Here is a 10231-nt window from a genome sequence, read left to right on the forward strand (position 1 = left end):
GAAAAAGGTCTATTTGAAGGACAAGTACACAGTCACTTACAATGTTGTGTAGGGAGGTCGTGACATGAGAAAATGCTAAGGACACCGGGCAAAGTGGCAGTCAGTGCCCAGGCTCAGGGCCCAGCGCTGGAGAGGGGCCAGGAGAGACGGGCCAGCCGGTACATCCTCAGTTTGGCCCACCTGCCCTCCCGGATCTACTCATCCATGAAGCACCTGGCAGGCTGATTTGGGGGGAATTTTGTCTTTGATTAACTTCGGAAGAAGTAATAGCGTGTTTGGTGCATAGTAAGAGCTGCTCCTGGCTGCAGGTCTTATTACTATAGATGGTGAGAGTGGGAGGCACCGTCAGACGGCACCTGGCCAGCCTACCTCCTCACTCCACCCAGGGGAGTGAGGCCCAGTGACAGGAGGCCTGTGGCTGGGAGGGGAGTGGGAAGAGTACAGGCCTGGGTTCAGCTCCCCACCCTGGCTGTTCTTGGGCAATGTCTTCACCTCTTTGAGCCCCCATTTCTCATCATTTCAGCTGGTGGTTATGGGAGCTGAGTTAAACATGAAGTTCCGGGCACAGAACAGTTGCTCAATAAAAGCCAGCTCTCGTCTGTCTTGCCCCAGGACAGCTAGTGAGCCCACATGTGGCTTTGTTGTTGTTGTTTTATTTCCCCTCTCTCTGCTCCCTCCTCCCTCCCCCACTGTGTGGCTTGAGAAAACTCCGTGGCAGGAAGTGGGAAGAGCCAGGGTGCATGGCCCAGCCGGCCCAGCTGCCCTTCCAGTCTGGCTCAGGAGGGGCTCAAGCAAGGGGGACTCCAAGCTCACCAGTCTCCTTGAGAACAGAGGCTGATCTGGGGGCCGGGAGACAGACGAGGGCCAAGCCATCTTAGCAGAGATGAAAAGGGGGTCCAAGGCCAGTGGCTGGGATCCCAAACCCCACAGAGACAGGGCAGGCACTTGGAACAGAGGGATGTGCCTAAGCCACCCATGTTCTGTGCCCTAGGTTGCCCTGGAAACCAAGGCTTGGTCCGATGGTCAGTCGGAAACCAAGGCTTGGGGGAGCTCTACATCAGCTCCCCCAAGGCCACCGACCCCAGGAAGGGAGATTAGAGGACAAGCCTGACGCCTGCTCTTGGCTCTATCTAGGTCATACCATCTCCCCACAAGCCAGCATTTCTAAAAGGCATCGTGGCTGGGAAGGAGATAGTTATCCTGGCATTTTCCAAAGACGATGAGGCGGTCTCTGAAGGTAAAGGATATTGAATCACTCAGTGAAAAGGGACTAACTACCCTTTTACATTCTCAAGCCTCCCAGCCTGAAGGAGAACTCTCCGTGTGGTGCTGCCACCTTGCTAACGCATCTCTAATGCTCGCCAACCTCCTCCAAACAGAGAAAGGAGGCTTCAGGCTTAGAGCCCAGGCAGACAAGAGAATCTAGCTAGAATTCACTAACCATTTTTCCAGCCATCTTTATGGACGACAAATCAATGCTGGCTTTCCAGATGTGTTCCCGATACAAAGTTTCCTTTTCACACTCATTTTTATCTTCCGTTAAAAGATGGTTTGATTGAAAGAAAAATGTTATGTAAATAATTGTAAGGGTGGTATGCAATTATAGCCAAAACGGTGAAGGCGCTTTGAGAATGACGGATGGCCATGAGCCCCTGTGAACATCATTACCAGCCCCATACTCAGATGGGCAAACTGAGGCTCCCAGGAGGCACAGCAGGAAAGTGGCAGAACCGGGTTCCATGTGAAACAGGACAAGGACTGAAGCTGCTGACTGCCCCAGAGGCCGGGGGTTGTCCCCCTCTGAGAAGCAGCCAGCCAGCTCAGGCTAGCTCAGACTCCTATGCTGCTGCCTGGGTGAGGAAGGGGAATAATTATTGTTTCCTTTCATTCAAACTCTTCACTTTGTAAAACGTGGATGTTTTCCGGAGGGCCAAACAAGCACCAGGAATAGGTTTTCATTTGTGCAGGAACTCGGGCTGATGGGTAATTACCCGCCTCCCCCCCTTCACAAGAACAAACTTCCCTGCCTTACCCTGTCATTGTTACAGAAACAAAGAGGCATGTGGCTGTGCAGGCCCAGGGAACAATATGCTGCGAGGGGACCTCCTGCAAGAAATGCTCTCCAAGGGCTGCCTGCCAGGGCGGGGCCTTCCCAGCATCCTCCACAGAACATGGGCTGCTCCAACACACCTGTCCACCTCACTGTCAGAAGAAACCCACACAGGCCCTTCCAGCAGTACCTCCCCCAGGTCTGAGCTCCCCTGGACTCCACTGGTACCGCCTGCCAGGCCATCGTGGTTGGGGTGGAGCAGCTCAAAGCTGGAGACCAGGCACAGTTGCTCATGGGCCTAATTAAAATGAACCACAGCAGGGTGTCCTGCGAACAATGCTGCCAAAGGAGGATACTCAGGGGCTCCGCATAAGCCTGACTCCACTATTCTAAACCAGCCTCTTGCCTTCCCTAACCTCGGTTGCCTGATCTGTAAAATGGGTACACTAATACCCATTTTAGGAAGATCCAAGAACAGGTGTGTAAGATGGCACTGCAGTGCTGGACACAGACGGCCTAAAGAAGCTTGTCATGTCAACTAGGAGAGGGGCCGGAATATTGCTGAAGGAGCAGGTCTGGCCCAAGTGTTCCCAACAGGCAATTGGGCTTTGGTTCTCCACAGAAAGACCGATTCATGGGCTTGCACTATGTGCACTACCATTTGTTTACTTTGTCCCCATATACACCCGGCTCCCCCACAAAGCGAGGCCTTCTTACAAGGCCAGGTAAGACAAAGTAAAAACAAGTCATTCAAAAACAAGTAAAAAAAAAAACCCCATCTGAATTTCATAAAAATTTAAAATCTTTATGCTTGCAAGGACACCACCAAGAAAGTAAAAAGACAACCCACAGAATGGGAGAAAATATTTGCAAGTCACATATCTGATAAGGAACTTGTATCTAGAACATACAAAGAACTCTTAAAATTCAACATGAGGAAGATAAACAATCCCATTTAAAACCGGGCGAAGGATTTTGCAAAGGATTTGCATAGACCTTTCCCCAAAGAAGACATGCAAATGGCCAATAAGCACCCACAAAAGCGTTCAACATCATTGGTCATTAGGGATATGCAAATCAAACCACAATGAGATACCACTTCACACCCACTAGGATGAATAAAATAAAAAAGACAGAAAATGTCAAGTGTGGGAGAGGATGTAGAGAAATAGGACCCTTCATACACTGTTGGTGGGAATGTCAACTGGTGCAGCCACTTTGAAAACAGGCCGGCAGGTCCCCAAGTGATTAAACATCAAGTTACCATCTAACCCTCAATTTCACTCCTAAGTATAACCTCAAAAGGAATGAAAGCATATGTCCATGCAAAAACTTGTGCACGAATGTTCATAGCAGCATTACTCATAATTGCTAAAAAGTGGGAACAACTCAAGTACCCGTCAATTGATGGGAAGAGAAATGAAATGTGGTATCCACACAATGGAACATTATGCAGCCACATGAAGGAATGAGGTACTGACACATGCCACTGCATGGATGAACCTTGAAGACACGCGAAGGGAAAGAAGTCAGTCACAAAAGTCCATGCATTGTATGATTCTGTTTGTGTGAAATGTCCATAATAGGCAAATCCATAGAAACAGAAAGCAGATTAGTCGTTGCCAGGAGCTGGGAGGAAAAGGGAAAGAGAGTGGCTGCTAATGGGTGCAGAGTTTCTATTGGGGGTGATAAAACGTCCTGGGATCAGATAATGGTGCACGCTGTACAACTCCGAACATTTTAACAACCACTGAACTGTACACTTTGAAAGGGTGAATTTTATGGTATGTGCATGATATCTCCATACAGCCAGTACTTTAAAATGAAGTCTGTAGTGACAAATGATCTCAGTATATAATACTGCTTTCAGGATCATTTATCATCATCATCAATATTTCCCAGCCAGAGCATCCCTGCCGCTAAACACCTGTCACCTGTATCACTCCGATCTGCAGGCACCTGGGAGGTGAGCTGTCCAGATCTCTACAGAGCCCAGCACATGTATCTGATTCCATTCGGGGGGCCCTGGGCAGCTCCTCAGAGCTGACAAGCCTGAGAATAGTCGTGAGACATGTCATGCTGCCCAGCTGGCGTGGCTCAGTGGTTGAGCGTCGACCTATGAACCAGGAGGTCACGGTTCGATTGCTGGTCAGGGTACATGCCTGGGTTGCGGGCTCCATCCCCAGTGTGGGGTGTGTAGGAGGCAGCCCATCAATGATTCTCTCCCATCACTGATGTTTCTCTCTCTCTCCCCCTCTCCCTTCCTCTCTGAAATCAATAAAAATAGTAAATACAAAAAAAGAAGTGCCATGCTCCTGGCTGTCTCACCAGCCCAGAGACTGGCCTGCTACACAGACAATGCTTTCAGCTGGGGGGACGGGGGATGAGAATACGGAGAGGTAGCAATACTCCACGTGCCTCCCAGAATCCCCCAGCCTACCTTGAGCAACATGTATATGACTAGATAAAACCCACGATTCTTTTTTAAAAATTTTTATTTATTGATTTGAGAGAGAGAGAGATTTGCTATTCCACTTATTTATGCATTCATTGGTTGTCTTGTATGTGCCCTGACTGGGGATGGAACCCACAATCTTGGGGTATCGGGACGATGCTCTAACCAACTGAGCTACCCGGCCAGGGCTCCCATGATCCTTTATCCGATTAGGCAGTATCTGCTAGCAGAGACAGAGCAGGAGTCTTCATCCTTCTTGGCCACCCCCGTTGGCCGGGAGAGTGGATTGGGAGAGGAAGTGGCTGTCGCTCTGGGCCAAGGCAGCTAAGGCTTAGGTGCCTCTGTCATGCTTCTCTCCCCCTTTGGAGGTTACCATGTGACAACATCTTTAAGACGGTGGAGCCACACAAGTGGCCCAGGAGAGCTGAAGACACAATCGGGCTGTGCATGAGAAAGCAAGACATCTCCGTGGCGGGGAGCCCCGAGGCCTGGGTTCGTGTGTCCCGGCCGCGGGCATTCATCATCCTGACTATTGCATTGCCTTTTAATGAATGCGGCCTCTCTGGCCAGCCCCCCTCCTGGGGGCCCCTCCGGACCCCACAGCTGGAATTCATGTCTGAATGATTTCCTCACTCAGCAGCCTGATTTTGAAAGTGCAGACAAGGGAGGGGACTGTCAGCGCGAGTGGCTGATATGTACCAGCCCCTGGCTCTGTCCTCGCTGGTATTGATGTCGCCCACCACTCACTATCCTGCGTCATCGAGCGGTGAAGTCACGTCAGTTCCCAAGGCCGTGTGCCAAGGAGCCAAATCCGGCTTCCAACCCAGGTGTACCAGGGGCTAAAATTCACCTTCTCACAGCACCTGCTGCCTTTGTCTTCGCTCTCCCACAGCTTCCAGCCTGTCCCCAAGCCCACCCGGCTGCGTCCTCTAACGCCCCCTGAGCAAGGCTGCCCGTGTGTGGGCATTGGATGCAGGACTCGGGCAGCATCCAAGGAGGGGACTTGGTGGGTCTGAAGAGCATCGTCGCACGGAGGTCGAGAATTCAACTCTGAGCTTAAGCTTTGACTCTGAGAGGAACGTTCCCAGCAAACAACCAGACACTGGGGGACACAGCCAGCTCCCCAGAAAGAGACCTGAGGTAGGAGAGGTGAGGGCCCGTGTGGAAGCTTCCCAGGCCCCCTCACTGCCTCCATCAAACCGACTGGCAATGAATGAGACCGTGTCGAGGGCTGTGCTGGGCAGGGGACACTGAGCAGATGCTGTCATCTCTGCCCCATGAGCTAATGACCCTCCTCCTACGCTCTCTGTCTTTCCTGGGCACCTGCACCCACTCAGGGACCAGCCCCCGGATTGGGTCAACCCACAGCCCCTGCAGCAGGTCCCTGGATGGTCTCCTGCCTCCAGTCTCCCCTCCCCTTTCTCCTCCGTGTGGTCAGAGGGATCACCCTAGACCAGTGGTCGGCAAACTGTGGCTCTCGAGCCACACGTGGCTCTTTGGCCCCTTGAGTGTGGCTCTTCCACAAAATACCGACTTCTGCCCATGGGCCAGGAAGTTTCAATCGCACTGTACATGTGCGCCCGCACATGGTATTTTGTGGAAGAGCCACACCCAAGGGGCCAAAGAGCCACGTGTGGCTCGAGAGCCGCAGTTTGCCAACCACTGCCCTAGACTGTCAATGGCATGCAGAGCTCCAGCGGCCCCCACTGCCTTTGGGATGACAAGGTTTTCCTGGCCCTGCCGCTCAGAGGCCCGGCCCCTCTACCGTCCACTCCTGCAAAACTGACCTCCCACACCCGCCCCCCCTCGACACCAGGGTTCCTTAGCCTCGGCACTGCTGACATGTGGGCGAGGTCACAGAGGTGTTTCCTGGTCAGCATGATACGGTCCCCCCTTTGGAAAATGGTCCCTGGAGCCGAGACACCTGCGCTGCATCTTGAGAGGCCCAAGGTAAGGACAAGCTGGGCTTGGGGACAGTAGCATCAGCCACTCGCTGCCCCTCGCTCCCCAGCACCTGGGGCGTCTGCAGGACCGAGAGGGAAGCCGGCTCCCGAGAGAGCAGCCACAGGAAGGCGGGGAAGGCGGTGCAAAATTTATTGGCGGAAAACAGTCGGCCCACGGGGCCACTTTGACCACCGGCCCCCGGCCCTGGGGCCATCACACATGGTGTGGTTTAAACGTTAAAAACGGAGGAGCACGTGAGAAAAAACTGTTGGCAGCTCTGAGGGCCTGTAAAACTGTCTGAGCCACGGGAGGCTGGGCCCGCCCGCCAGGAGGGGGAGGCAGCCCTGAGAGGGGCAGGCGGCCTGGAGGGCCCAGAAGGGGGGCGGGGGGGTCCACTGGCAGAGACTTGCGGATGAGGTTGGCCAAGTGGGGAGAGAGGGTAGCCCACAGCAGCCCTCGGATAGGCAGAAAGAGTCGGCGAGGCCGGGCAAAGAGCCCCTTCATCCTCGCTGAGATCAGCCAGGCCGCAGACCTGCGGGACGGGGCAGTGCAGCAGCGAGGGGGCAGGCGTGGGAAACAGTGCACCACAGGGGACCCAGGACTCCTGGGTCACCCCAACCTGGGCTCAACCCCAGCTGTGTGACCTGGGACAGGGGCAGCCCCTCCAGAGCCTCCCCACCCTCCCCTTAAGGCGGAGCCAACAGAAGCACATCACACGGTGACAGCAAAGACTAGGTGAGCCGGCGCCAGCACACAGTGGGTCCTCAATACACGAAGGCTGCTACTGTCTGCAGGGAACCCAGGCAGGCGGGCAGCCCCGAAGGGGCGCGATGGAGACAGCGGGCTAAGCTGAGCCGCCGTGGCGGTGGAAGCTGCCCTCGCTGTTCCATTAGCTGCGCCTGCAGCAGGCTCCTCCCTCCCGGCCGCGCAGCCTGCACACAGGCTGTCTGTTCTCATCACAGAGAACATCGAGGTGGCGTCTAGCTCCCATAGGTGCCCAGTCAGTGAGCTGTCGTTCTTAAAGCCCCGGGGTGAAGGGGCTACTGTGGGTTAAACCCCTCGAGTCATGTGGACGCCTTCCCACGGGGCTGCAGGCTTTCAGCAGCCCAGCTGCTGCTGGAGGAGCTGCTGCACGAGGCCTGGATTCTGTCCACCTCCCACCCCCTGCCCCCCATCTCCCGAGGAGAGTCCACCAGGTACCTGTACACCCGGCTCAGGCTGCCCCAGCCTCAGTGCCGTCGCCCACAGACACAGGCCCTGGGGTTAGCACCCCAGGTGGCAGGCAGGGAGGGCCTTTTGAGTCAAGCTCATGAAGGATCAACTGATTAATACTCTTAGGTGGGTCAGGGGCCGCCTTTCTTCAGGGGCCAGATGTCCCACCCTCACGCATTGTCCGCAACACACACCTCTCCCTGCCTAGAAGTGTCTCCTCTGCTTCTCGCTTGGTTCTTGTCTTGCGAACAGCCTGTCCCTCCCGCCGTGTGAGCTGGGAGAGGGCACAGTCCGTGACTGTCCAGTTGGCAGGGACCCTCTGCGATAAACGGGTCAAGCCTCACCCGTTTTACAGCAAAGAACACTGAGGCCTGGGCAGAGGACAACCAAGGTCTTGCGGGCGTTAGGAGTGGGCACTTTCCTGACCTCCGTGCCTGTGTGTGGTCCCCGCTGCCACACTGTGTGAGGGATGGACAGCCAGGACCCCATCACACAGGCCACGGTGCCTTTACGCCACCAGCAGCCTGGACATGAGGAGCACGCTTCCTGGGGGGCTGGCGCCCACAGAGTCCGGGTCCTGGGGGGACGGGGGATGTAGCCACCGCTGCCCACAGGGCGCAGGATGCACGCAAAGCTGTCTGTGTGCTGGTCTCATCGCCGGCTCTCAGGGCCTCCGGGAGGTGGGTCTGGGGGGAGGGCCACTCTTCAGAAAGGGAGTCTGAGGCCCAGAGGAAACATGACTGTGTGGGTGGCAGAGCTGGGATGAAAACCCGGCCCCCAGGCCAGCTCCTCCGACACGGATGGAGAACACATTCATCTGTCAAACTTGGGTAAGAAGACACAAGTTCTAGGGACCAAGGCCACCAGGGCCCTGGGGGTATGGCAGGGGGTGGCACTGCCTCTCTTCCTTCAGCGACGAGGGGGTGCTCCTGAGGCGGGGTCAGGGAGGCCCCTCACCCTCCGTTCACTCTGGAACCTACTTCAGAATACTCTGCATTCTGTTATGTGTTCAACTGACATTGCCTTTGCCAACACAGCCTCGGCCACCCTCTTCCCCTCCCATCTCCTCCAAACCCTTCCCTGCCACACGGACCCTCAAACCACCCGCTGGCCTGGCCTGGGCACCCGTCAGTCCTGCCAGCCATGGCCATTCTCTGGGGAAGACGAAGATTCTGGATCTCTGGAGACCCATGGCAGCCACACGGCCCAGCACAGGTCTGGGGGCCCATCTTCCTGGATCAGCCCCCCCAGTCCTCCTGCCGTGGGGTGTGGGCGGCCTCTTACCTTAGGGGTGAGGTACTTGGTCATAATTTCCTTCCCTTTTTCTCCCAGTTTTTCATCTGGAGTAACTTCATATTCTGCCTGAAACAGAAGAAGGAAAAGAACAGTAAGAGATTTGCTCATGAGCGTCTTAGAGTGACAGAACCTTCGGGGCCCCAGGAGAAGACTCCCTGGAGTGGCCCATCCCCTCCTGCAGGGCAGGGAGCTGAGGCCCAGGGGGGGCAGAAGGCCCGGCATCCCGTCCAGCCTGCTCTGCACTATCGTGGACACGTGCCTGGGACAGCGGCTTTCCTTCGGGCCGCGCATCAGAATCCCTGGGGAGCCAGCACTGGTGCTCGGGCCTCACCCACCCCACCCAAGTCAGACCTTCTGGCGACAAGGGCCGGGCATCCAGGCAGCTGAGGTTGAGATGCCAGGAAGCCGGGCTGAGAACCACCAGCACAGATAAATCAAAGGAAGTCACTGGAAAATAAGCCACCGGAGTGGGAGGCCCACCCCCGAGAGGCTGCCTCTGGTCACTCGGACCTTCCAAGCTGGGTGACCTTAGACAACTTCCTTGACCTCTATGAAATGCACATGGAAAAAGCACGGGCTCATGGGCTGACTGTGCAGCTAGAACGCGAGAAAGCTCTTAGCCCAGAGCTGGGCACCTAGTAAATACTCAGTTAACAGTTGCCATAATGATTGCCATTGTTCGGATTACACTTTGTGAGAGAAAACAATAATATGGGTGCCTTATTGGCAATTTTTCAACTTACAAAGTGAACACACAGAGCTTTTTCAGATGCTCGTATCTGAACCTCCAAAGAGCCCAGGAAATGAGTGGGAGGGTGGGGGCTCCCCTTCCCCCCCCCCCCTTCACCCGCCTGTGAAGAGCAGGGGCGGGGGAGGGGGGTCCAGTGGAGTTGCCCGGGGGAGGTGGCAGGGCTGGGACTTGGACCTCCCAGCCCAGAGCACTTTCTCAGCACCACCAAGGAATTTAGAACTCGCGGCGGCAGACCAAGCCAGTGGGCCCCGGCCCTGACGAAGCGAGGCCTCTGAAAGGCGGGCCTTCGTATTTCCCTTGACCCCGAGGGGCTCCTTCACTGCCCAGGGCGCCCTTGCCAAGTGCATAAGGGCCGGGAGCTGACAAGAAGCCTGGGTGAGCTCGCCTGTCTCATGCGGACACGGAACTGATTACAAGTTGTTTACAACCATTTCAACATCTCCCGCTCCAGGATTTGTCAATCTCGGCCCCAAAGCACAGCTACTTCAGAGGAGACAGAGACAATGACATCAGCACAGCCGAC

At 55.4% G+C, this 10231-nt stretch overlaps 1 protein-coding gene across 2 annotated transcripts in view; it reads right to left on the reverse strand.

The window, feature by feature from the left end:
• GRK5 (G protein-coupled receptor kinase 5) overlaps positions 1-10231 on the reverse strand; it is a 97297-nt gene that overhangs the window by 30449 nt on the left and 56617 nt on the right. For both annotated transcript variants that reach the window (XM_014550574.1, XM_014550575.1), the window contains one exon: positions 8946-9023. In XM_014550574.1, coding sequence (XP_014406060.1) covers positions 8946-8969 — 24 coding nt within the window. In that variant the 5' untranslated portion in view covers positions 8970-9023. The remainder of the gene's footprint in view (positions 1-8945; positions 9024-10231) is intronic.

The sequence above is a fragment of the Myotis brandtii genome, unplaced genomic scaffold (genome assembly GCF_000412655.1).
Source record: "Myotis brandtii unplaced genomic scaffold, ASM41265v1 scaffold604, whole genome shotgun sequence".
Classification (NCBI taxonomy): domain Eukaryota; kingdom Metazoa; phylum Chordata; class Mammalia; order Chiroptera; family Vespertilionidae; genus Myotis; species Myotis brandtii.